Genomic DNA, 27,454 nt, shown 5'->3' with positions numbered 1-27,454 from the left:
GGCACGGCCGTGACTCTCGCGAAATCACAACCGTGCCTTCCGCGGAAGCAAAACCGCGACTCCCGCGAAAGAAAAAAAAACAGAAAACATGTTTTTTTCTCGTTTCCGAGAGGCACGGCCGTGACTCTCGCGAAAGCACACTCATACCTCACGCGGAAGCAAAACCATGACTCTCGCGAAAGCTAAAAAAACAAAAAACACGTTTTTTTTCGTTTTTGAGAGGCACGGCCGTGACTCTCGCGAAAACAAAACCGTGATTCTCGCGAAAGGGAAAAAAAGTAAACGCGTTTTTTCGCGTAATTTCTTTTTCAGTTTTTTTATTGAAAAGCTAATGAAGACCGTTGGAATACCAAAACGTCAAAAAAACCCTGGAAAAAAACCGTTTAAAAAGCCGAAAATGCGTGCGAAAAACAAAATAAAAAACAAAATCTGGAGGGAGCGCCCAGAGCGCGACACGTGGCGAATGACTGAGAGCACGCCAAATGACGCTGATCATTGCAAGGCTCTCGAAGAAGCGCTCGTTAACTAGTTGCCCCGGTGCTAAATCCACACTTCGGTGCTACTTTTGCACCCGCTCAAAGTCCAAATTGGCATGTATCATTGAGCCCATAAACCATGAAAGCCCAGAGCCCATATCCTGGCCGTTGATCGGTCTCACGGCCAGTGTGCAGCTGCCACGTCACCGCGCCCAATCCCCGGAACGGCCGCAAAGGTAAGTGAGTGGCGCGAGCACGAGGATGCACGGACAGGCGAGAGGGAGAGAGGGAGGGAGCGCGCGGATTCCGGTTGCTCGCTGTTTGATGCGCTGCGGGCGCGGCTGCAGCTTCCTCCGTCCAGGCGTCCACCCGATGCCGCTCCTCGCCACCCCACCCTATATAATGCCGCGCACGTCAGCGGCCACCGCGGGCCCCGCCACTGCCACCTCTTCCGGTACCTGCTCCCTCCGGGTCCGCCTCCGCGCACCAGGGAGATCCGCCGCCGCCGCCTCCTCCTCCCGGCTCCCTCGCGCCATGGCCGCCACCGGAGCCGATGCCGCCGCCGCTCCCCCGTCCCTGCTCGTCTTTTCAGGTGACTCTCCGCTTCTCACGAGCGATGTTGCCAGTGGCGTGTGCGCGCGGCGTAATCGGTGGGGGTACGCGGTCGTTTTCAGCGCGCGCTGGCGTGTGGCACTCGGCGACACGCGTGAATTGGTTGGGATTCGACGGGCTAGGACAACCGCCATTTCCAGGTCGCCGTGCCACCGGTGTGCGGTGTGCCTATGATGAATAGGTGCAAAATCCGCGAGCGAACCTGTTTGCAATTGGCCGAGCCCCCGTGACTGTACGAGTGTACTCACATTTGGAGATTTTGGGGGGGGGGGGGGGGGGGGGGGATACTTCACTACTGTTTGCGGGGAGAGTCGGGAGACTAGCAAAGTTGTCTCTGAACATACAGTGTTCGATGGACATTATTTCACATTTACGACATGGATACACATAGACAGAAAAGTGTTTTGTGTTAATAGTTGTATTCGAGAAAACATGTCCAAATAGTTCTATTGGGTGTCTTCTATCAATCAGAGGAATTTCAGTAACATACTGATATTTCACTTTTTAAAACAGCACTTGGCAATGGTAGCCTTCATATGTTCTAAGCTGCCCGTTTCGATTCTTTTCTGGCTGGCTCTCATCTCATCTTACAGGATGAGGACCAAAACTTATAGTACCTATTATTGTTATAACCTTTTTGGTTTGATCCAGGTGGAACAGCATTTAATGGCGTCGTAGAAGAGTTGAAGAAAGTGACTACCCGGGTTGCGCATGTCCTACCAGTTTCTGATGATGGTGGAAGCACAGCTGAGATTGTTCGTGTTCTTGGTAAGTCCAAATTTCCTATATCATCATTCGTTTGCTTCTATAACCTGAAATAATATATTTAAACATAACAATCACAGTCCAATCTTTTCTGTTGTTGAACGTTAGCCTTCATGTCTTAGGTGGACCTGCTGTGGGTGACATAAGATCAAGATGCTTGAGACTGTCCGATGAAAGCACTTTGGAAGCACTCTCCGTCCGGAGATTGCTTGGGCACCGTTTGCCTCTTGATCCTTCAGAAGCAAAGCTGGATTGGTAGCAACCCTGCAGTGCTGATCAAAATATACCGTTTTTCATACTTCCTTACTGGATAGCTATAGTTATTGTCCTGCTCTGTGTGACCAAGTGATGTTAAATTGTTGATTTGATAGGTACCATATTGTGGAAGGAGAACACTCTTTATGGGATGGTGTCTCTCGTCCCTACAGGGAAACAATCCGTGCATTTTTGGTCTACTTCCATAATGAGGTGTGCTCCTCTATAGTATATTTATGAAGCATATTGTTTTTGTGAAAAAAACATTTTTTTCATAAGGCTAGTGACTGCAATGTATTCCTGTTGTATTTGTGACATAATTTCTTCTCCGCAGATCCTTCGGCGACCAGTTGAAACATTTTGCTTCACCAATGGCAGGTGATTCTTCTAAGGTGAAATTTTGCAGTAAATCATTATTCTTGGCATTGTGCTTCCACGTGAAACCGCTGTTTGCCTCATACAACTGATGTATATATTTAATGGTATGATGCACATAAACGTAACCTAATGTTGCTTGTGACCTTACATTTTACTAGTGGATTGGGAGCATCGTTTGACTGCTGTTTCTCCCAGCTTGCCTAATTATTTCCCTGACTGCTGTTTCATATATTTTTGCAGCATTGGGAATTTCTTTTTTGCTGGCGCACGCATATTCTTCCAGTCTTTGGATGCTGCGATCTTTTTGTTTTCACGTGTGTCACAAATCCCTGCGGAAAGTCTTGTGCTTCCAGTAATATCCACAAATGACAGGCTTACTCTGGGGTGTGAATTATGGGTAATCTACCAAAGTTTTCTTCCACACAATACAAGTTGTTACTTGCCCTCATGCTGGTGACAATTTATCTGCGCCCCTTCAATTTTATTTTTAAAATAAAGTCATTCTTGCATGTGGAAACTGGCGGATTGTTTTCATTTTCAACATCACTCCTGTGAATAGAACATCCAGTGATACTAAACAATAAGTGTTTTTCGAGAAAATGCAAAAGAGTTTGCGTTTCATTTCATTGAACAGGAAGAGAACAGCACTACAGGTACAACCTCCCAGGAGGAGGGACACACGCACACACACCATCATCCTCACCAAACAAGCAGGTGAGGAGGTGCTACCAACTACAGACCGCAACGCCGAAAGGTCTTGCCTTGTCCAGCCTCCAACCATGAATGGCGAGGCAGCTAGACTCAGAGCCTCAGGGCCGCGTCACAGCCGTTGCCAGGCGCCTCCGAAGAAGACCACATCTCCAGGTCTGTCCGGGCCAACGTACCTTCCACCCATATGTGTCTAGGAGACGGCAGGTGGATGGCAGGACCCAGCCAGAAGTAGCGAAGCCATCGTCTTGGACATGCCGGCGTCGGCGTACATTGCGCCCCGGGCGCCCACGCTCTATGTTGCAGCCCTCATCACAGCATCGCATTACCAGCAAGCCTCGCCGGAAAGACCAGGGAGGCCACCATCTCCAGCTGCTGCATCGGGGACTCCAAGTGCGACCCAAGCAGCACCTTCAAGAAGGAAACGGTGCTGAGACGCCGGCGCTGCCTTGTCCAGTAAACGGGACCAAGGGTTTCCCCCGGTGCTTGAGGAGAGGGTCCAGTCCGGACCATGACAGTGCCTCCATGGAGGTAACGGCACCCTCAGGTGTCGCCGTTGTCAGCGCAGGCCATCGCCGCGCAGGGATCCCGCCCCGGCCCAAGACCAGAACCACAAATACTGCCGAAGCAGAGCAGACAGGAGACGGGGAAGCAGATCGCCGGAGAGGACCACCAGCACCGAGAGGGAAACCACGTATCGTCACCGTCGATGTAGGGAAGCACCGGCCAGCGCAGTGCAGCAGCCGCCGGATGGCTGCCAAACAAGGCCAGCCACTGCAGGGGGACATGTTGAGCAGGGCTAGTGGCGCCATCGTGGGGACCTGCCACCTGCACCTTGCCGCCGCCGACCATGGCCGCCGCCGCAGCGGCCCGCAGCCTCCGCCACCTGGATCTGCTGGGGCACCGCCTAGCAGCCGCAGCCGCGCCCCCAAAGGGTTGCGCCGTGCCGCCCGCGTGCTTGCCACGCCAGGTCCAGAGGCCCGACCCTCTGGATCTGGGGCAGCCGTTGCAAAACCCTAGTCTCGGAGAAGCACAGCTCCGTCAGCTTCGTCGAGCCCCACGCTCGAGTGGGGAGGCTGCCTGGGAGCGAAGTCCCGCCGCTGCCGGATCCGCTAGGGCTTTGCCCGGCAGGGAGCACCGGCAGGGGGAGGGGGAGGAGGAGAGGAGGGAGCGCTCGAGGGTTGCGGGGGTCAGCTTCAACTCGAGGGTTCCTAAACAATAAGTGTTATCTTACTTCTTTTATTAATATGGAACATTCCTTCTGAATATTTTTGTATTTTCAGGATGGAACTATTATCCGAGGCCAAAATGAAATATCACATCCAAGCAATGGCCGTAGAGAAGTAGTTGACAAGGTACTCTAAATACTAAATAGCATGGTATTTTCAGGCTTTGGTGCTGTATCGTTAGCAGCCAAACACGGCCCAATTTCTGTGCACTCTTCCATGTATTTGCGGAATCTTTTTTTATCTCAAGAGACAGACATGCATCATCTCAACCTTTTTCTTCTTCATATTTCTTCACCATAGCATTGAAGTTCCTCGTGGCCACTGTCCCTTCACACTAAATTTTAAAAACTTAGTATCTATTGTGAATTTCTGTTGCAATAACAAGGTTTACTGTCTGAACTTAACAGTTTCACGTTTTATTCATACCTAACTTAAGTTCTGTGGAGGTATTAAGTAGACATCTTGTTCAAGTTCTGTGGAGGGGTACTAAGTGTATATTAGACATCCTGTTCATTCGGACAAATGGAAGTATACAGTGAATACACTTACTTTCTCTGTCCAAATACTGTCATTTTACCAGAACCTTTTTCAAGTTCTCCACCTAATAAAGTGTGTAATGGCGTGGGACATTCTGAAGCTGATTTTGCATGGTAATAACTTCTCGGAATGACAACTGCAATCGGTCCACTGGAAACATCATCCATAAAATTCAGTCTGTTCAACTACAGCTCACCCCACAGCCAGCGCAACCTAAACAAAAAGGTGAAAGTGGAAAAAGGAAGCACCTAAAATAGTAGAATGTGTATATTCACTCGTGTAAAGAAGGAGGATTGTGATAGGCTTGTCGAGCCAACGTAAAAACTCAGCCACTCTTATGGAGATGAAACCCAAAAGATTTTCGTTGGGGCGTAACGCTCTCAGCGACGCACCACACACCATGAGTTGGTCGCGAGATCTTATGGGTTTCACCTCTAGCCTACCTCAACTTGTTTGGGACTAAAGGCTTTGTTGTTGTTGTTGTTGTTGTTGGTGGTGGTGGTGTTGTTGTTGTTGGTGGTGGTGTTGGTGTTGGTGTTGGTGTTGGTGTTGGTGCTGGTGCTGGTGGTGGTGGTGGTGCTGGTGCTGGTGCTTCACTTGCGCCAACTGGCTTAAATATTCTTAAATACACCTTAAGTGGCTGAGCCTTGATTATTTTTTACCTCTGCTAATATACCAAGGAAAATATTATTGTTGGCTACAGAAGAAAAGGATTCAAGTATTTTAAGTTAAGGCTCCAAACTGTCACGGTGATATTGAGTGCTACTTTTTACTACAGTTTCTTGCAAATGTCATGGTTTTGTCCCATTCAAGTGATATTCGTGTTCTGCGTTTCCTCCTTTTATCTGTACATAATTGCTGGTTTCTCGTATGCTTGCTAATATCTTAACTTTTTATTTTCTTGTTTTCTCTTTGGAAAGAACTGTAATTCATGCACCGCACTTCCTTCAAGCATCAAGCGCGTCTTCTACATGTCAAGTGAAGGTTGCAACCTATTGCATGAGGTTAGTACTTAGTACATCAAATTTATCCTGACTAGTTAGACCCTATGAAGCACCGATACAGCATCACAGATACGGCTATACGGATACGGGGACATGGGATACAGCAATTTCAAGAAACAGCAATATGGCGATACAGCGAGTATATATATATATATTTAATAAAATGCCATGCAGTAAAAACAGAATAATTGAATGTGTGAGATGAGATAGAAAATACTATCCCATTTATTGCCTTCATGTCTCTTTTCACTGCCTAGCAGCAACATCAGCAGGCGAGCAGCATGCAAGAACATCATGAGCACAACAGCCCAGCACTGGTGCACCCAATGGCCAGCATACGCAAGTACACAACACACGCACACACGGGGCAGCAAGTACGAGAGCACGCGGCAACAAGTACACACACATCAAGCACGCAGCACAGCACCAGCAAGTGCGGGAGGACCAGACACCAGAGAAAGCAGGGATTGGGATGGAGACCGTGCTGGCCACGGACGGCGGCAGCGGAGAAGACTCCAGGCGGTGGCGAGGCGAGTCCACGGGGCGGCGATGAAGGTCCACGGTGCAGCAAGCGACTCCAGCTACCGCTCGGGCTGCTCTCATTTCATCCCCATGTCCCCTGTGTCGACGGCGTCCCAGCGGCCGTATCGGCATTTTTCTTTTCTTTTTAATTCAAGAAAACCGATACTCGAGGGATGCCCGTATCACAGGTGTATCGTGTGTATCGGCATATCGACCACGTCGTGCACGCGGATACGCCAAGTCTGGCCGCATCAGTGCTTCAGAGGGTAGACCTGCCTCTTCCTTGCAGTCTATTCACAGCAAGTGAATGGTGGTAAACTCTAGTCATCTTATTTAATAAATATCACTACCTCCTAGAATAAATTATTCAACAGGTCAACTTAATCTAATGAAATTTTATTTTATATTATAAATGACGATGATATACCGTGACATATATATCTGTTGCTTATGCTTACCCAGTTAATCACGCTATGCTATGTAAGGTTGAAAGTACAGCAATGCGAGCATCACACCATTGAGTAATGCTTTTCCAGTGCTGCACTAATATATCCTTCACAAATAACAGCTGCACTCTGTCTGCTCAGTAAGGTCATCTAAAAGTAAAGATATAATATTGATGCATAATTGGAAAACAATGAGCTGGACATTTCCCCCCTCATGTTTTTAAGAAAGAAGAGCCTTTGTGTATTAATATGTGTCAGTATTTAATAAACATCATGGACTTAAATGGTGTATAATTGCCCATTATCATGTAAAATTGGTATGCTACCATGATCTCTGAAATTTATATTTATTATCTACATTTTTTTTACGGAAATGCTAAAAAACTGACATCAGTTTTTTAGGCATGGCAAATCGAATGTTTTTCATGGCAATATATATTGGCGTGCGGATGGCAAATTTAGTTTGCAAGCATGGCAATTTCCTGGCAAAAAAATGAACTGGGGCGGATTTTCCATGCTCGCCAACTAAACCTGCCATCCTCGGCGAACATAAAATGTCATGAAAATCGTTTGCCGTGCTTAAATATCTGATGCTCGCTGGATATCCAGGTCCTTTTTTTAACTGCTAACTGGTGATACCGACCTTACTTCGTAGGTGTTTCCTGAAGCTAACCATACAGTTTTGGAGCAGCTAAGTAAGGTGGATTGCATTGTATATGCGATGGGGTCGCTATTTACATCAGTTTGTCCATCACTGGTAACCAGTCTGCTTTTGGTGTTACTTTACAATTACGATTAATTCTCTCTTGAAAACACAAAAACTTTGTGTCTCAGTGCATTGATAGAAGTAAATAGTTTTGGATTAGAAGCCTAAGACTGCTTAGGACGGCAACAAGTCCAATAGGCTGGAAGCACGGCCCGCCACCCATACCTGCTGCTGTACTGTACAATTTACAAGTACAATTTTATTTAAAAAAATTCAGCATATTATGAGATGTCTTCATTCTATACTTCTGACGACTTCTACATGTTAGTAGTGGTTTGACCTGTGTTTGACCATGTACTGTCCGTTAAGGCGCACAATTAATTGACCAGGCTTGGCTTTGAGCCTTTTACTATTCCTTATGTTTTTGGCTTCAACTCGCGTTCTGATATGAAAACCATATGCAGGTACTGCGTGGCATTGGTGAGACTATAGCATCAAGGTCCATTCCCAAGGTAACTATACTAAGTCACTTGGTCAGATTTACGTGCTTAATTGCAGTATTATGTTGGTCCCTTTTGTCTTTGTTTCATTGTTCTATCTCCTTATCCACTCTGTTACCAAAACCTGATTAACACTTTGCCACTTGGTAAGATAGGAGGCCCTGAGTGATAAGGGACGGGTTTGATGTTGACCTTAGGGTGACAATTAGATGGTTGATTCATCCACTGTTGAGTCTAGGGAGAGACGTACCCGTGGTTCTGTGTGTAGTGGCTTGGGCTGAATTGTTGTGTGTGGCGCTCCCTCTCACACAGACAGCAGCGCCTCCATTTCTAGGTCACAGATCTGTACTGGGCCTTATGGGCTTAAGTGGTGATGGGCCAAGCCCATACTGGTTCAACACGCCCCCCTCAGATATCTATCAACCCCATCTTGTCACATGCCAAGTTACGGTCCTTTGTTTGCAGTCTCTTTGTCATGCAATCTGCAATCTGCTGCCCAGAGCTGACATGAGTAAGGCTGATAATCCCAACATCAACTTTCTCCTTAATGAAGAAGCGACCAATTTCCACATGTTTTGTCCTATCATGTTGAACTGGGTTATTGGCAATGCTTATAGCTGACTGATTGTCACACCACACTCTCAAGGTTCCTTCCTCAGAAGTTTCAACTCTCTCAGAAGGTTCTTCACCCAGAGCATCTCACTCAACCCTTGAGATAAAGCTCTATACCCAGCTTCTGCTGTTGATCTAGACACAACTGTCTGTTTCTTGCTTCTCCACGACACTGAATTTCCTCCCACAAACACACAATAGCTTGATGTTGATCTTCTACCTCTTGACAACTGGCCCAATCAGAATCATTATAGCCATCCACATCAAGATGTCCACTCTTTGCAAAGTACAACCCTTTTTCCTGAAGTCCCCTTCAAGTATCTCAGGGTTTTGTGCACTGTGTCAAGATGGCCACTCCTGAAGTAGGGGCTGCACGACATACCATCATGCCCATGTCACTCAAGAGGTCCAAGGTTTTTTACGTTTGCACAAAGATATTCTCTTCTCCGTCCGGGCCACTTATATGCCAAGGAAGTATTTTAGGTTGCCCAAGTCCTTTACCTCAAACTCCTTGCTCAGTCACCCCTTCAATCTTTTTATTTCCTCATCTCCAGTGATGATAATGTCATCCACATAAACTGCAAGAATGGCGATCTTCCGATCAGAGTGTCCATAGAACACTGTGTGGTTACCGTTACATTGACCATACCCCATATCACAAACAACTTGTCTGAACCTATCAGACCATTCCCTCGGCTATTGTTTCAGTCCATAGAAGGATTTCTTCAGCCTACATACCTTCCCCGTAGTCTGTTCTGTGTACCAAAACATGGTGGTATCTCCATGTATACCTCTTCCTGGAAGTCACCATGTAAGAAGGCAGTCTTGACATCTAATTGGTACAATTTCCACCCAAAGTTTGCAGCACAGGAAACCAACATCTTTACTGTGTTCATCTTTGCCACTGGAGCAAAAATCTCATCATAGTCAATTCCATAAGTTTTACTATAACCTTTGGCGACTAATCTGGCTTTATACTATTCCACCTTCCCCTTAGGATTCTGCTTCACGGTATAGATCCTGTTACAATTCACTGCTTAATTTTCTGCTGGCAATGTGGTTGGCACCCACGTCTTGTTTTTCTTCAGTGCTTCCAACTCATGATTCACGCCACTTTGGATTTTGCTTTGCAGCCTTCCAACCCTTTGGGGTTGACACAGTTTGTAGAGAGGCAACACTCTATAGGAAAGAAACAAAGCCTCATAAGACACAAAATTGCCAATGTCATGGTGATCACAAGCATCATCCCATGGTAGAGCCTTCCTTGCCGCTTCATGTGTTCCCTTTCGCAACGCTATGGGCAGTTCCACTATGTCAGATGAGCTTCAAGATGGGAATGAGCTGACAATACCCATTGGGACATTGATCCAGCCCAAAATTTCAAGGCCAATGGGTCTTGGGTCGGCTTCATACGCAAACTGGGCCAAAGAAGCCAGTCATCATTGGCCCGTCGGGACAAGCGGGTCGACCCAAATTTGGTTGCATATGTTGTATTATGCCATTACGATAGTCGATAGCATATGCCTTTGCTAGGGATGTTAGCCTTGCGTTTATCCGAAAAAAATTAGGTATTAACCAAAATTCCATTTGTTCTGAAGTTACAAATATACTAAATCTAGACATTTATGATCAATACTTCTGGATTTTATTGTATTACTAATATTTCATTTGTTTTTCTTTGAACATTTTTTTTTTTTGAGAAAATGCAAAGGGCTTTTGCATTTCATTGCATTGAAAAGGTAGAGTTTTGATACAATCCTCCTAAGAGGTCAATTACAAATTAGGATCAGCGAAACTAGTGCACGTCCCAGGTGGGCGGCAGAATGACGCGTAGGCCGTGGGCGCCCGCTCTTGCCCACTGCTCGGCTTCCTCTTTGATCTTCGAGACCAGGACCTGAACCAGGGGCTGGGCGCCCTCAAAGATGCATTCGTTGCGCTGTTTCCAGATCATCCATGGTGTCAACAGAGCAATGGAGGCTAGGCCCTTACGCATCAGTGTTGGCGTGTTTTGCCTTGCCTGCAGCCACCAGTCCATGAGTGAATCTTCGTGGCTTGGCCCTGCAGTGGTCATCTGTAGCCAGGATAGGATTTCGTGCCAAGTCTGCCTGTCGAAGGGACACTCCAAGAGGAGGTGCCGCATCGTCTCGGGAGCCTGGTCACAGAGTGGGCATCGTGGCTGGTGCTGGAGACCGCGTCGAGCCAAGCGGTCGGTCGTCCAGTACCGGTCTTGGTTGGCCAACCAGTGGAAAAACTTCACTCTTGGCGGCGCCCAATTCTTCCATATGAGCTTCCACGAGAAGCAAGTCATGGATCCCTGGAAGGTGGCAAGATAGCATGAGCTAGCAGAGTATATACCGGAGGCCGTCCATCTCCAAACTAGCTGATCAGGGGTGTCCGAGAGCGTGATATGCTTGATTGCCAGCCAGACTTGAAGGTACTGGCCAATCTCGTGTATGCCCAAGGTCCCATGAATGTCCCTGGCCCAGCTATGGCCTTGCAGTCCTTCAGTGGCGGTCCGGATTTTGCGCCGGTGTTTGGGTATGCACTTGTAAAGTGCCGGGGCGATCTCACAAATGGATTGTCATTTATCCAGCGGTCTTCCCAGAAATATGCCGTTGTTCCGTTTCCGAGGGTCATTGTGGTGGACGCGAAGAAGAGCGCTCGCTCCTCGGCAGAGAATTGTAGGCCCAGGCCATTCCAGGTGCGCTCATGGTCAGTGTGCGAGAACCATAGCCATCATAGCCGTAGAGCAAGGCCAGCGCGCTCCAGGTCCTGGACTCCTAGGCCTCCGTGCGATATGGGGCGGCAAACACGGCGCCAGTTGACATGGCAGTGGCCTCCATTAGCGGCAGCGCGGCCGGCCCACAAGAAGCCATGCTCAATCTTCTCAATTTGACGAAGCGTCTTCTTTGGCGGCGCGTAGGCGAGTAGTTGATGCACGGAGATGGCGCTCAGCACAGACTTCACCAGCGCAAGCCGCCCAGGCTTGTTCATTAGGTTGGCCTTCCAAGCGGGGAGCCGGCCGGCAATCCCATCAACTAGGGGCTGCAGTTGGGCAGCAGTTGGTCGACCTACCGTGAGGGGGATCCCAAGGTATGTGATCGGCAAGTTGACGATGGGGTAGCCTAGGTGCGCAAGTGCTGCTGTCGCCTCGTCCGTGTCACAGTGTAGCAGCGAGGCGGAGCTCTTGGCGTAGTTCACCATTAGGCCGGAAGCGCGGCCGAAGAGCGTCAGGACCTCACGCACGGCGATGATGTCACTGGGCGAGCAGTGGCAGAATAGCACCACGTTGTCCGCGTACAGCGACACAGTGGGAATGGAGCGCCTCGGGTGTAGCCGCGCCATGACTCCCATGTCAATAGCGTGCTTGATGAGGCTGCCCAAGATGTCAACGGCGAGCACAAAAAGCTGTGGTGACACGGGATCACTCTGCCGGAGCCCCTTGCGGTGCCAGATAGGTGGCCCTGGCTCACCGTTCATCAGTATACGTGTGCTTGCCGAAGATAGGAGGATGGCGATCCACTCCATAAATCTATTTCCGAAGCCATATTGGCGCAGGGTCTCCATGAGGAAGGGCCAAGCCAGGGAGCCGAAGGCCCGCGCAAGGTCAAGCTTGAGCAAGACTCGCGGGGCACCCAATTGGTGGAGAAGCCGGGCCGATTACTTGACTAGAATGAAGTTGTCGTGGAGGCTCCTGCCGGCGATGAACGCATTTTGGCTCCGGCTCACAAGGTTGTCCAGCTTCGGGGCGAGTCGTAGGGACAACACTTTGGCGAAGATCTTTGCCACTAGGTGAATAAGGCTTTTAGGCCGGTAGTACGCGAAGATCTTTGAACATTTCTAGAGTTACACAAATTTAGCTTCATATTTCTAGATTTTATTTGATGATAGAAATAGAAATATGCCTTGTTTTCCTTTGAACAAATAAAATCTAGACATCCTAATATACTAAAAATTTCTACCGCTAAATGATGCTATTTGAAAATATTTTATTGTATTACTACTCCCTATTTTATGCAGAATTTAGTATTAAAATGGGTCGGACCATGTTACCCAATGGGACATAGGCTTTGCAATTCAGTCATAGGTTTTGCAACAAATGGGTCAGTCCAAACAAATTTCTTATCTTTCTTCAACAATTCAGTCATAGGCTTTGCAATTTTAAAAAAAGTTCCCAATAAACCTCCTGTAATAACCCGCAAGGCCCAAAAAGCTGCGAATCTCTCCAACTGTCGTGGGTGTCTCCCACTCTGTAACTGCAGCAACCTTAAATGGATTAACTGCAACTCCATTATCTGACACAACATGTCCAAGGAACGCTACTTCATCCAGCCAAAACTCACATTTGCTGAACTTGGCATATAGCTGATGTTCCCTCAATTTCTCCAATACCAAACGTAGATGCACCTCATGCTCTTGCTTATTCTTGGAGAACACCAATATATCATCAATGAAAACAACCACAAATTTATCCAAGAACTCCATAAACACCTTGTTCATCATATCCAAGAACTCCAAGAACACCAATATATCATCAGGAGCGTTTGTCAATCCAAATGACATAACATGATATTCATACAACCCATACCTCGTAGTAAAAGCAGTCTTTGGAATATCTTGCTCACGAATCTTCAACTGATGATAACCAAAACGAAGATCAATCTTAGAAAACACAGTAGCTCCCTCCAACTGGTCAAATAGATCATTTATCATAGGCAAAGGATACTTATTCTTAATGGTTGCCTCATTCAGAGAACGATAATCAACACACATCCTCAAGGTCCCATCCTTCTTCTCCACAAACAAAACTGGAGCTCCCCAAGGTGATGAACTTGGGCGAATATATCCTTGTGCCTGCAATTCTCTTATCTGCTTCTTCAATTCCTCCAACTCTTGAGGAGGCATTCTATACGGTCTCTTTGCAATAGGTCCAGTGCCTGGTATTAAATCAATAAGAAACTCAATATCTCTATCTGGTGGCGTACCTGACAACTCCTCTGGAAACACATCTGATGTTCTCTATCGCTGCCTGATGTTCTCCAGTTGCGCCTCTCTCCATAGTTTTTTAACCTCCTTACATCTAAGAAAAAGATGGCTTCCGTCCTCATCAAGTCTCTGACAGCACACACACAGAGTTTCACATTCTATTCCCTTCGCCGGATGTTCATCTTTACTGGTAGGCTGTTGTGTGCAAGGCGCCAGAGGAACTGCTGCACCTTGGGCTGACAGGGCACTGCCCAGATTTTTTTCCAATCAACATCCTCTTGCACTGGTTCAGCAGAGGTTGGCACCGCCACATCATCACGTCCTTTGACGTACACTTGGTATGCAGATTTAACAGAGAATTGACCCTTCCCATCATAGTGCCATGCATGATAGTCCTCAAAATCTTCCCTGATTGGCGTAGCAAGAATTATATTAGCATCCTCAGCCCAGAAGATATCCCGAACGAGATCCTCATCCCATGTCATCGTAGCAGGGTCAATGAGATCTGCTACTTTAGTAAGCACACAGTTCCCACGAGGTGTCCGAGGTCGCTGTGTCCCGTCCCCTAGCAATCCATGGGTCAGTCCACATGTTTATGTTTGTTCCATCTCCGACCCTCCATATGACACTTTCTCTCAACAGTTCCACTCCCTTCAATATACTTCGCCAGGTATAGGAAATCCCCGGCTTCGGTTCAGCTTCCAAAATGGAAGTAGACTGGTAGTACTTGGCTTTCAGGACCCGAGCGCACAAGTAGTCAGGGACTGTGAGCATCCGCCACGCCTGCCGGGCCAGCATGGCTAAGTTAAATCCGTGTAGGTCTCGAAACCCAAGGCCGCCCCTGCTCTTCGGTCTAGTCAGTAGCTCCCAGCTCAACCAGTGGACCTTCTTTATATCATCTTGCTGAGCCCACCAATATCTACAGATCATGGATCCCATTTGTTCGCATAATGTTTTTGTCAGGTTGAAGCAGGACATGGCAAAAGTGGGTATAGCTTGTGCACAAGCTTTGATTAAGACATCCTTCGCCGCCCTTGAAAGTAGTCTCTCAATCCAGCCTTGGATTCTCTTCCAAATTCTATCTTTAAGATATTCAAAGACTTTTGATCTTGCAGCACCAACATAAACAGGGAGTCCTAGGTATTTTTCATTCTTCGTCTTGCCTCGGATGTGCAGCACATTTAACACCTCATGTCTGTCCGCACTCCTCGTGTTTTTACTAAACATCACAGAAGACTTATCAAAGTTAATTGTCTGTCCCGAGCAATTCTCATATAGGTCAAGTATGTGTTGCAGAGTTGTGGCACATTTGCCCTTGGCTTTCATCAGTACCAACGAATCATCTGCAAACAACAAATGGTTGAGACTTAGGGCAGCACTACATAACTGTATACCCTTCAGACTACCATCCGCATCGGCTTTATTCAACAGCGAGGAAAACCCTTCAGCACACAACAGAAATAGGTATGGGGCCCTGCCTTAATCCTCTCTCTGGGATGATCACATCAGTATAGGACCCATTCACTTTTACCTTATACGCCACTGATGAAATGCACAACATGATCCTCTCGATCCATCTTTTATCAAAACCCATTTTCCCATCATTTTTTCCAAGAACCTCCACTCCACCCGGTCGTAGGCCTTACTCATATCAAGCTTGACTGCTGCATACCCTTCCTTCCCAGTTCGCTTGTTTTGCATATAATGTGTGCACTCATAAGCAAGCAGGATATTATCCGTGATGAGCCGTCCTGGTACTCCTCCTGAACCATTGCGTCTAGTATCACGCCTCGGCGGCATCTGGTGGGCAAGAATAGATGAGTTATAGATATAATAGGGCCAAAGACTATGTATCTCTACTCTTATAAAAAACAGAGTTGGTGATGATGGTGTGCCTGCCATCCTGCAATATAGGCCGTCCGATTTATATCTGACGGATAGGAAGGAAACTATGACAATTTTGCAAAAAGATACCCACACCCCTCTCTATATTTGCAAATAAGGCCTTTCCTTGTTCATCCTTTTCTCTCACAAGATAAACTACTCATATAAATGCACCTTGATGTTCCGTGCAACGCATGGGCATCTTGCTAGTATATAAATATATTCTACTCATATGCATAATATGATGAAGGCAATAAAACACAACAACGAATAACACCAACAAACAAACAACAAACAATATAATAATATTTTATATATATATATATATATAATTTCGACACTAAGCAATTTAACAAACAACTACCAATCAAGCAAACAATCTAGTATCTTCATACCACGAAAGTGGGCATAATCAGATACGCTAACACGATAACATTGCAATATAAAACAAGCATGAATGGTGGTCTCAGCACTAGTTCCTACTTAACTGTTCAAGATACTTCAGGGGTTAACTAATAAACAGCAAGAAGTATAGCTAGTTTTATAAAATAATTTTCACTCCTATGGCTTTTCTAATCCATTTTCTAGGGTCACGTCCTACGGTCAACACACTGCTCTGATACCATCTGTAACGACCAAACCTCGAAGGATTTGAGTCTTTGTGCTTACCGCTTCACGGTTAGGTGGGCTGCAGCGGTGGGAGCTGGGCCGCGGGGTTGGCTGCTGGGCCGCGCAGTGCTCTGCGCTGCGCGCTGGCTGGCTGGTGTTTTTTTTTAAAAATAAAGACAGCAGCAGAACAAAAAAATATACACAATATAAATTCTAAATAAAAATACCTAGACACACAGTCAAAATAGCCCTACAGCTATAAACTACAGGAACACTAGTTCCTCACCTAATGCAAATTTTCAAAAGTCATTTTATGCATTAGGCCACACAAAACAATAACAAAACACTCAAATAAAATATTCTGAATAAAGAAAAATACCAGAACTTATCAAATGAACTGGAAATAATATTCTGCACATTATGAACATTTTTAATAACAGGGGAGAAGTCATGTTATCTCCGCTCCAATAAATTGCCTTTAGTTGCATAATGATTTGAATATTTCAGAAAAAGCAAATAATGCATGGAAAAAATATGAGATGCATATGAATGATCTATTAACATCCTAATTTAGGAAAATTGGGATGTTACACATACTTACAAACATGCGTTTCGCAGAGGGACTCCAACACTTATACCCCTGCTGACTAGAGGAATAACCCATAAAAACACATTTCATTGCCTGTGGGCCCAATTTCCCAACAGATGGTCTATCATCCCGAACAAAACAAGTACTGCCAAATAACTTCTGGAGGGACGGCAAACTTATTTTTTACAAACAACTCACTTGGGGATTTCATACCTAGTATCCTGGAAGGTGTCCGGTTGATCGAGTATGTGGGTGGCATGACTCCTTCACTCCACAAGAACTCGGGCACATTCATCGTGTACATGAGCGAGCGAGCTACTTACAAAACATGAAGATTCTTTCGCTCTGCCACACCGTTTTGGGGAGGGGGTATCAGGACACCATGTTTCATGAAGAATACCTTGGTCAGACAAGAAGCCCCCAAAGGTGTTGTTCACATACTCCATGCCATATTCAATCTTGATCACCTGCATGTGAAACTGATTCTTCACATCGGCGTGGAAGTTCTAAAAACAGCTAAGCACCTCATCCTTGTGACACATCAAATAAATCCAAGTCATAACAGTCGATAAAGGTAACAAAATATTTCATTCCATTCACCGACACCAGACATCCGAATGAATAAGCATAAATCTCGTGTGTTTAGCATATTCGCAAGTGTCACATGTCAACTTGCCTTGCCTATTCCACACATAACATCTGGAAATATTCTACTCATCTTATCAAAGATACATGTCCCATCCTACAGTGATGGATCATCGTCTGCTTCTCCTTGTCCTCCATGGTCGCAACACACACCAAGCTGCACCCCCTGGTCCACATACCAGAGCCCCCTATGCCTGGTGCCAGTCTCAGCCGTCTGGCTCATCTGGCCCTCCTGAATCAAACAACCGAACTTGTCTAGAGTCACACAACAGTCTATTTGATCAATCAGAGCCCTCGAAGAGACCAAATAGACAGGAAAAGCTGACACACGTAAAACCGAGGATAAGGAGATGGTCGAAGTGCACTTTACTGCGTCAACCCCTACGACCAGGCTATTTTGTACCATCGGCAATTTGTGTAGTGCCCTTGTGAGTAGGAGGCTGCTTATTGTAAGACTCAAACACACAGAATTTATCCGCAACATGCTTAGATGCTCCAGAGTCTAGAACCCATTTTGAATCATTCTCACTAGTAGCAAGAGATGCCTTTTCAGGATTACCGTCATTAGTGGAGGCCCAGTGAGCAAAGTCTCCATAGGCCAATTGTACTCTTCAACTGCCATGTGTGCCCTCCGACCCCTGAGTTTCCCGAGTATCCACCTCTGCCCATAGTAGTCTGATCCCTTGAGTTCCCCGAGTATCCACCTCCACCTCTAGCAGTCCTGCCTCTGCCACTCCCCCCTCTGATTCCCTGCCTCTGCCACGAGTTGGACAGTCCCCACTTCAGGTGACCTACTTCCCCACAGGTGCGCTTAGTGACTCCAAATGCCAAAGCCGGCACAACCTCCAAGTTTGCTTGCTCAAGAGATAGCCACGCCTCCTCTTGAGTCATCGCTGCAATAGCCTCATCAATAGTAGGCAAGAGAGTTTGGTGCAGCAGGGATGCCTTCCTGCCATCAAAGCAACCTTTGAGCCCCTCCAAAAGTTCCACCACACGCCTGCATGCCATTCACTTGTGCCCTGACTCGATGCAAGCCGCATCAGAGTTCCAGAGGATCACAGTTATCCTGGTCTGCTTACAAAGCCTGCAGCTCTGCCACATATGATATCACTGACATGTCACCTAGGCGCAACCGACTAGTCTTCCCATCAATCTGAGCAATGAGCATGACATTGCCCTTGCCAGAGTACTGGGTGGACAGAGTCTTCCGTATGAGAGCGTCCAATGGAGGGCACCATCGAGTTCAACGACCACCCAATAAGCATAGAGTTGATGACCTTCCACCTCTTTCCCTCTGCACTAGTCTTGTCTCCTGGTTCTTCAACAGTAATAACAAGTGCCCATCAAGTTCCTTCTGCTCCACAACCAGCAATGCCCTCCGAGCCCAGCTCAGATAATTGGTAGTCACCTCAGGCTTGATGTCCGTGGGCGACAACTCAGATCTTCTGAGCCGCTTCCTGTCGAGGAATGATGGTCCCAGAGTTCGAGCCCGCGAGGAACAGAGTGGGCTTCTCGACAGACTCAGCAAGGCCTTTTGGTTCACCCATTTTCCTGACCAGCTACACACAGCAGCAGCAACGCCTCCACAGTAGTTCCAGCAGCAGCCTCAGTGCTTCCTCCTCTTCCCTTGCAATCAGTAGCAGTAGAAGCAAATCAGCAGCACCACATCACTTCAGCACTTCTCCTTCCTCTTGCGCAGCAGCTAATCAGGACGCCTCAGGCAAAGCTGGGGCTTCAGGCGGGAAACAGATTATGGGCGGGAAGAAAAGGGCAGGAACCAGAATTCTGGGCGCCAACAGTTACGAGCAGGGGGAGAGAGATCGAACTAGTTCCAGTTTTTCCCCAACCCCACCTTTGGCGTGAGCTTCCCCCCCTCTTCCTCAGTCCTCTCCGGCAGCTTCCCCCTTCCTTTCAGGCAGATCCTCCCCCTCCTCTCCGGCAGATCTCCTCTTCTCTGTTATGTAGCATGCTAGTTGTCCAGCTATGCTCCTCTGCTTGTGCCTGCTATGTTACGCAGCTAGCCAACTATGCTCCTTTGCTTAGTGCTCTGCTCAGTCCCTCACAACTAGCAGCAACTGCAAGGTGTGTATGCCTAGTTGCTACCAAATTCTACTCTATTCTGCTGCTGCGTCCGCCTTGCCTTATGCCTTAGCGCTTAGGCGGTGAGGCGCCCCCAGCGCCTTGCCTCGCCTTACTGCCTTAAAAACATTGGCGTGTCCTCAGGCCCCGCTGTCGCCGGCATCTGATACCATGCTGAGTCGAGGGAGAGACGTACCCGTGGCTCTGCATATGGCGGCTCAGGGAGAAGTGATGAACTGGTGGATTTTTGCTCTTTTATGTCTTTTTAATTTCTTGCAGTCCATAGAGTTTCTAGCTCTTATTATTGCTCTCACCAAAATATTTTCAAATTGAAGGTACTTCTTTTAAATGGATCACATGATAGAGAAACTATTGGGCTGTCTGCTTCTGGCTTTGTGACTGCAATTACGGATTCTCTAAATCGGACATATGGTGATTCTGACAAAAGTCTAAAGTATCATGTAAGTTTGTGACAATGCTTTTAAAAATAATTCATCGTATGATGATTGTAATTGAGCGTAATGCTATTTGATACGTAGTTATTGAGCATGCAAGCATTCTGTTCTGCATGTGGATATTAATTCTTAATGCTAGTGGATAATATTTCCCTGCATAATTTTTTTATTGTTATGTGCAGCCCAAAGACTATGTTAATGCCATATTGGTTCCTGAAGGAGGCCAAATTCCTTTAGATGTTGAAAATTTGGCATCTAAAGGAATTTTTCATGTGGTATGTAGTTCTATTCTATTGGCTGCAATGGTGCTTATTGATTTTTTTTACAGAATTACCATGCTTAGTAGGATTTCTCCCCTATTTGCGTTCTAAATTAACAACCTTGTGAATGAAGGCACCAACTAGTTAGAGCATCTACAGCCGGGCGCCCCAAACCCGCCTCAAACGCCCGGGCGGACGGCCCGGTCAGTGACCGGTCACAAAAATGCGACCCAGATGGGCTCCTTAAACGGGCCTCAAACGCCCGGGCTGACCGGCACCCCTCAGATCCAGCCCAAATATGGGGCGGATATGGGGGCGCCCGAGTGCGCCCGGGCGCGTCCACCACGTCGGACCCGACAGCCCTACCCCACCATAATTTGCACCAAATCCACCAAACCCTTCCTCCTTCTGCCTCCCTCCTACCTTTCCCGCACCCACGCCCTCGCTGTCCGCCACCCTTGCTCCCCATCCTCACCGCCGGTCCCGATTCGCCGCCTAAGATGTCGTCCAGCCCATCCCAGATCGCCGTGACAGAGACTGCGTTTGCCTTGTCCGTCGGCGTCCCGTCCTCGGCTTCATCTTGCAAGCCGGAGAACATCGCCCGGAAGATGCGGCGACGCCTGTAGTGAGAGAGGGAAGTGGCGGCGGCGGCGTAGGGAGATGCGGACATGGACGAGCAGCCGTCGCCTCCGCCGCGCCCGGAACCCCGCACCCCATCCATCCATCCGCCAACGCAGATTGCATTGTCGGACCACGTTGGGACAGGAGGATCCGACAGCTGGTTGGGGCATTCCGGAGAGCTTTCTGCCCAGGCAGATGCTGGCGGTGGACGTAATCACTCGCCGCAGCTCGTTCGGGCTTAGATGAGCACGGGAACCGGCGGCTCCCGGGCTGCCCACAACCTGTTTGACGGAATGACACAACAAGAGTCGGTATGTTTTTGTCGCTCCTGTCCGATCAACTTTGCATATGGCATGTTCAGTGTTTTGCGTAGACCGCTAGTTCATTTCAGACATGATGAATGCTTGCAAACCATGATCATTTAGGAGGTGTTCCTGTCGGACATGATCAATGACAATCAAGGTCTGATTCAAATGGAGTACGAATTGGGGGGCACCGCATTTGAAGTTGGGACAACATCTGATCCCAATCTGAGCAAGAAGAAGAAGGGAAAGACGACGAAGACAAGAGGTCCGGCATTCTCAACTTTTGAGGACATCTTGTTGGTCAAAGCTTGGTTGGCCACAACAATGGATCCAATTTGCGGCACTGAGCGAATAGGGAACAAGTATTGGGAGAAGATTTGGATGGAGTATCACGAACAAAAGGAATATGGGGAGCCGCATCCTATCGTGACCAACTGCAATGTGGCATCTCTCCAACATCGATGGGGGATCATTCAAGGGGAAGTGAACAAGTACGTCGACTACTACTCACAAGTAACCAAACGCCCTCAAAGTGGGACGGGAGTGGCAACTCACGCAAGCTTAATTGCTTCATTTCGTCATCATTTGCATATGCTTGCATTCTTGTGCTCATACATATGTTTGATAGACGGTGGTGGCGGCCACTTTGTATCACGAAACGGAGAAGCCGTTTGCTTTTAGCCATTGTTGGATCATATCGAATGGAGTGCCAAAGTGGACACAACTTGTGGCCGATCTCAAGGCCGGCAAGAAGAGGAATGATGGCTCAAGCTCCCACCAATCTATTGGGTTGGACGATGAAGAGGACGATATTGTCGTCGAGAATGGGAGAGCCATCGTGCCAAAGGATAAGCGACAAGTCATGGGAAACAAGTGGGAGAAGGCAAGGTCCTCCTGTGACGCCGCGGCTACAAAAATGTCCTCCAGATGGGCCGGCATTTTTTCGGCGAGGGAGAACAAGAAAGAGGAGAGGTAGAAGCTCATGTTGGATGCGCAAAAGGAGAAGATGGATGGGGACCGGAAGAGGGTGGAGAAGAAGCTGGAAATTGAGAGGGAGAAGATCGAGTTGGAGAAGTAAGAGGCGGCGATCAAATGGGAGCTCGAGAAGGCTAAGAAATTTGTTGAGATTGAGCTTGAGAAGGAGAGGTTGCAACTCGCATGGGACGCGGAGGATGCGAAGATCATGTTGGCAGACGAAACCCTCTTGGATGAGCATGTAAAGAAGTGGCTTGCGGAGAAGGAGTTCAATGAGCATAAGGAGTACGAGGCGGCGAGGGTGGCTGCCGAGAAGGAGTTCAACGAGCACTAGTTTTTAATTTGTTTCCATGCTGCTTGGGATTTTCATCGCACAATCCAGTTGCACCTATAGATCTTCATCCCCATTATGTAAAACAGAATCTAGATCAGATTATAAGTTCATTATTGCTTAAATAATGGTAATTGATGCAGATTTTACACTGTTTCCCACTTTGGAACCTGTTGGTACACTAGTTTTTAATTTGTTTCCATGCTGCTTGGGATTTTCATCGCACAATCCAGTTGCACCTATAGATCTTCATCCCCATTATGTAAAACAGAATCTAGATCAGATTATAAGTTCATTGTTGCTTAAATAATGGTAATTGATGCAGATTTTACACTGTTTCCTGTTGCAGCTTTTTTAGATAAACCTGGTTAAACAAGCTTACTTTAGAATCACAACATTACAAACTTTTATGCCATAAAAACTGTCATAGTCCCCTTAGACCTTACCGTAATCATGACTGATGTTGATGCCTAATTCTCTACTTGCTGCTTTGTCTTGGATCCTTGACCTGTATGGCATTGGTCACAAGCTTCTGTAGTCACTACGCTTTTACTAAAATCAGTCATTTCGCTGTCGTATGTTGCAGTTAACCGTGAAATCTGTACGCGACACGAAGGTGGGTGTCATATTTGATCCGCAGTCTTTAATCCAAGCTCTGACCGGTCTGATATCCGAGCACATGGATGCATGCCTCGTGGAACCTGACCCTCTAACTGAAAACGTGACGTCTGTATGCTGAATCTCTGAAGGATGCACTTTCAGGTACATAGTATGCCAGTCCTATTCTTATCATGTTAGTGGTCCTACTTCAGATAGTGCTGCAGGTTTGCACCAAAATGACACGGTTGAAAGGAAAACCTAAAATGTATAACAGTAGGTTTTAGTCTCCCTCTCGAAAGAACTGTCATTCATTTCAGTTCTGGTGAATAGCGATGCTTCCAGACGATTCCAGTGCCTGCTTCGGTTGCCAGTTCTACTTCCTATTTGGCACTACTGTGGGAAAGCCAATAGGGCAAGCTGATTAAAACATCTAAATATGTGACACTTACGACAGTCTCAGTGCATTTGTATCTAATTAAGTTATAGCTAGGTACTGTATAACTGTCCTAGTGGCTTGTATCTTTGTGTTGTATCTAAAATTGTTGAATTGAGCATGTCGTTTATGATCTACTTGGCATTTTAACCACGTGGCCTTTTTGTGGCATGTGACAAGCATTTCATGTTGGGAGAAGCTTGCATGAAAAAAGAAAGAGGCTAGCACATGCAAAGTGGATAAATGCATGAACATATATACATGGAATTGGGTTGATAGCCGTTGCCACCGTGTAAAAGGCAGTAAGTACATAAAACAGTCAGTTATCCGAATAATCATTCTTGTGCACGACACTCAGTGGGCACGGAATCTGGGCCGCTGGTCTGCATCCCATTCACTAAGGTGTATAATCTGCGACACCCTATTTGGCGCTGTATTGCTGTAACCTGTGGTTCCCTCTGGTTCATGTAAAGCTTCTATAAGCTTTTGGCCGGTTTTATCTTTGTTTTTTCCAGGTTTTTGTACTGATTTTCATTATCATATTTTTCTTTTCAAATTTCATTTTTTTTTCAAATTCATTGAATTTTTTTAAAATCGTAACAATTTTCAAAACCACAAACCTTTTCATTTTTGTGATTTTTTTTTCAAATTCGTGATCTTTTTTTGAATACATGAACATTTTTGCATTTTGTTAATTATTTCAAATTCATGAACTTTTTGTGAATTTTGTGAACAATTTTCGAATTTGTGAACTTTTCAAATTTGTGTCATTTTAAAAATTCCTGAACCTTTTGCATTTTCATGAATCTTTGAATTCCATGAACAATTTTCAAATTCGCAAACTTTTTCAAAATAAAAAAAGCGATCCTTTTTTACCTAGACGGCAGACCAACCCTGTAGGAAAATTTGAGCCAAAAAAACTACCTGAGCAAGCGGGCAAGCGAGTGTGGAGGAGCAGCGATCGATTATTATTGTGCGGACCCATGCAGACAAAGTGTGAGCGCTGTTACGCGAAGTAGCCCCTTAAGCGTTGTAGAGGCGTTCTCCTATAGTCTTGTGTATAAACCGTTCCCAGCCAATTGTGCCCAATTATATTGGCTCGATCTAACTCCCGGCCTGGCCCACAATCCTTTCTTTAACGTGGGCACTTTATTGATCAATTGACAACATTATAAAGAAAATCCTTTTCTAAGCCCGGACTCATCTGCACCTGTGTTGAATAAAAAATCAAAATAAAAACTAGAAAAATTCAAAAAATTCTATTTTTTTCCCATGATGGAAAAATTTGATGCGTGAGGTCCGCCCCAATTTTCAAATCATTTGAGCAACTGAGCAATTCTCAGCAAAAAAAAACAAATTCGGATTTGTAAAACAGTTTATTGTTCATGTACTGTTTTGACCCGATTTGTCTTTTTTGCTGAGAGTTAGTCAGATGTCTAAATGAGCTAAAATTTGGGAGAAAATTCCTTATTTGACAGTCTTAAAATCCGGTTCCTTATTTGACATTGGAAAAGTTTTTCTTCCTTATTTGACACTAATCCTAAATTTTATTCCCTATACGACAGTTCCGTCCATTTTGAGCTTAAATGACACCTGAAAAGACGATTTTGCCCCTCATGCGGTATTTGTGTGCGCGCGCGTGTGTTGTTGCGTGTGTGGGTGCACGCGCACATGTGTGCTGCCGCTGCATGTGTGTGTGCATGTGTGCTGCAGTGTGTGTACGTGCGCGCGTGTGTGCTGTTGCGTGCCTATGTGCTGTCTGCGTGTGTGCGCGTGCATGTGTGTGTGTGTGCACGTGCGCGTGCGTGTTGTTGCGTGTGTGTGTGTTGGTGCATGTGTATGTGTTGTTGCGTGTGTTCTCCTGCCCTCGCACTGATGCTGCGTGTGTGCGCTATTACTCTCCACACACATACCACATGAGGGGCAAAAGAGTCTTTTCAGATGTCATTTAGGCTCAAAATGGATGAAAATGTCATATAAGAAATAAAATTTAGAACTTGTGTCAAATAGGGAAAAAAACTTTTCCAGTGTCAAATAAGGAAGCAGATTTTAAGATAATGTCAAATAAGGAATTTTTTTAAAATTTAGAGCGAGCCTCATGCAATAAATTGTCTACCATGGAAAAAAATTAGAATTTTTCTAGTTTTTTTGTGAATTTTTTTCTTGACGGGTCGACCCACACCGAATCGCTATGCTCCAGAATGAAAAACACACATACTAATAGAATATGCTTGAAGACCATTGAGGTGAAGACGCCAGTTGCAACAACCGAGCCAATGAGGATCCATCTTGGATTGGAGAGTTCAATCGTTGCACTAATGATAAGCAATCCATGGTGAAGATAACATAAAAAAATTGTTCATCACACTCCAGAAAGACAACTCTTCAAATGGCCAATGCGTCCATCATTTCAGGTTCCAAAACACGCAGAATAGGTTCACTACAGGCAGCCACACAACGGCCGTCGTGGTCCCTGTCAATGACCTCAACACGTGAGCGACTAAGATCCAAAAAGATCAAATTACGCATAGTACTACAGCAGGATGGTAGAGATGCTGCGGAATCATATAAACATAAGCTTCGATCTTCTTCACTGTACATCGAGGATGAGGAGCATCCGAATTTTTCTTGGCATAAGTGCATGCCTCCCAGATATGCAAAAATGTCACCATAAGAACAGTGGCCTTCTGACCTGAGAATCTGGACAGAAAATCGCATAGCCAAAGTTTAGGAGACAAAAAGTTACAACGCCGCAAGCTGATGCTGAAGACATTTTTATCATCTCCAAACTTTTCTCGCATACGGGCTCTACATATTCTAGCCTTGCACAGAAACAACAAAAATCTTATAAATAACCAAGGTACGTGTCATTGGAAGATTCGTTTGATATTCCCAATCTGTTTTTAACCCTCTAATTGACACCTTCCGGACAACCACGACCAAAGAACAATGAGGTTTTGTCTTTCTTGACCAACTGACCAGACCCATTACAATAAAGGTTTAGGGTAGATTCCAAAGCATCCACACTACACATGTCACTTCTTGCAAAGAAGATGCCAGGAAAAAGGAGATGTGAGATGGGTGGACTAGAGCGACCATTCCTAATACCAGTAGCTAGCGGCAATTCTCCTTAACTAATAGACTTGACATGCCTTAAGTACACAAAAGAAACATGTAGGGGCTGATTGGGTCTCCTTAACGAATCGCTCTCAAGAGGACAACCGGAGCAGTAAGCTCACCATTGAATCTGATAGCATATCTGACATTGGTCATACACCTCATCACCGAGCTGATCCATATCAGAGCAAAGACAAGCTTGGAGAGGCAGCCATGAAGATAACTCCACTCATATGCCTTCATCATACAAATATTCATGGCAAAGAAAAATTGTCTTGCTTGTTGACATCTTATGTAGGGAGTCGTAAGCAATCAGGGCATTATCGTGCTCAATCCGCCAGGCAAAAAAGCACTTTGAAACTCTTAGATGACAACATGCAAAAGCAACTTCAGACAGTTAGCCAAAACTTTGGAGGCAGTTTTGTAAAGCACGTTGCATATACTTATATAGGTCTAAAATTTCAAATGCTTCGGTCGTGCAACTTTAGGAATTAACACAATAAAAGAGTCACGGAAACCTTCAAGGATAAGCACAATTGTGACTTGCTACCTCTTGAGTTTGCGTTGGTTTTTCCTTGAAAAGAAACGGGTGATGCAGCAAAGTAGCGTAAGTATTTCCTCAGTTTTGAGAACCAATGTATCAATCTAGTAGGAGACTACGCAACAAGTCACCGAATACCTGCGCAAACAAACACCAACTTGCAACCAACATGACAAAGGGGTTGTCAATCCCTTCACGATTATTCGTAAAGTGAGATCTGATAGAGATGGATAAACGGTAAAGTAATATTTTTGGTTTATGGAACGGAAAGTAA

The 27,454-nt window shown here is 46.1% G+C and overlaps 2 protein-coding genes and 1 pseudogene across 3 annotated transcripts; 2 read left to right on the top strand and 1 right to left on the bottom strand.

Annotated features, from left to right (window-relative positions):
- The first annotated feature begins 621 nt into the window (after positions 1–621).
- On the top strand, positions 622–23,675 carry MEE18 (maternal effect embryo arrest 18). Of its 2 annotated transcripts, XM_048706597.2 has the most exons (13): positions 687–1,068; positions 1,740–1,856; positions 1,976–2,108; positions 2,225–2,321; positions 2,443–2,486; positions 2,727–2,883; positions 4,478–4,549; positions 5,881–5,964; positions 7,588–7,689; positions 8,103–8,150; positions 19,878–20,003; positions 20,180–20,272; positions 23,076–23,675. In XM_048706597.2, exons 1-13 carry the CDS (start codon positions 738–740, stop codon positions 23,226–23,228), a joined length of 1,557 nt encoding a protein of 518 aa, XP_048562554.2. In that variant the 5' UTR covers positions 687–737; the 3' UTR covers positions 23,229–23,675. The 2 variants fall into 2 exon arrangements, with proteins under 2 accessions (XP_048562556.1, XP_048562554.2); XM_048706599.2 differs by lacking the exons at positions 7,588–7,689; positions 8,103–8,150; positions 19,878–20,003; positions 20,180–20,272; positions 23,076–23,675 and adding an exon at positions 6,225–6,795 and having other exon boundaries at positions 622–1,068.
- Positions 2,890–4,361, top strand: LOC147979869 (uncharacterized). Its single transcript, XM_087547216.1, has one exon. It carries the CDS (start codon positions 3,270–3,272, stop codon positions 4,212–4,214), a length of 945 nt encoding a protein of 314 aa, XP_087403342.1. The 5' UTR covers positions 2,890–3,269; the 3' UTR covers positions 4,215–4,361.
- LOC147979868 (uncharacterized) lies at positions 13,754–19,376 on the bottom strand (annotated as a pseudogene).
- Positions 23,676–27,454: the final 3,779 nt, after the last annotated feature.

The sequence above is a fragment of the Triticum urartu genome, chromosome 3A (genome assembly GCF_056163025.1).
Source record: "Triticum urartu cultivar PI428250 chromosome 3A, HENAU_Tu73, whole genome shotgun sequence".
Taxonomy (NCBI): domain Eukaryota; kingdom Viridiplantae; phylum Streptophyta; class Magnoliopsida; order Poales; family Poaceae; genus Triticum; species Triticum urartu.
This window is presented reverse-complemented; position numbering and strand designations above follow the sequence as displayed.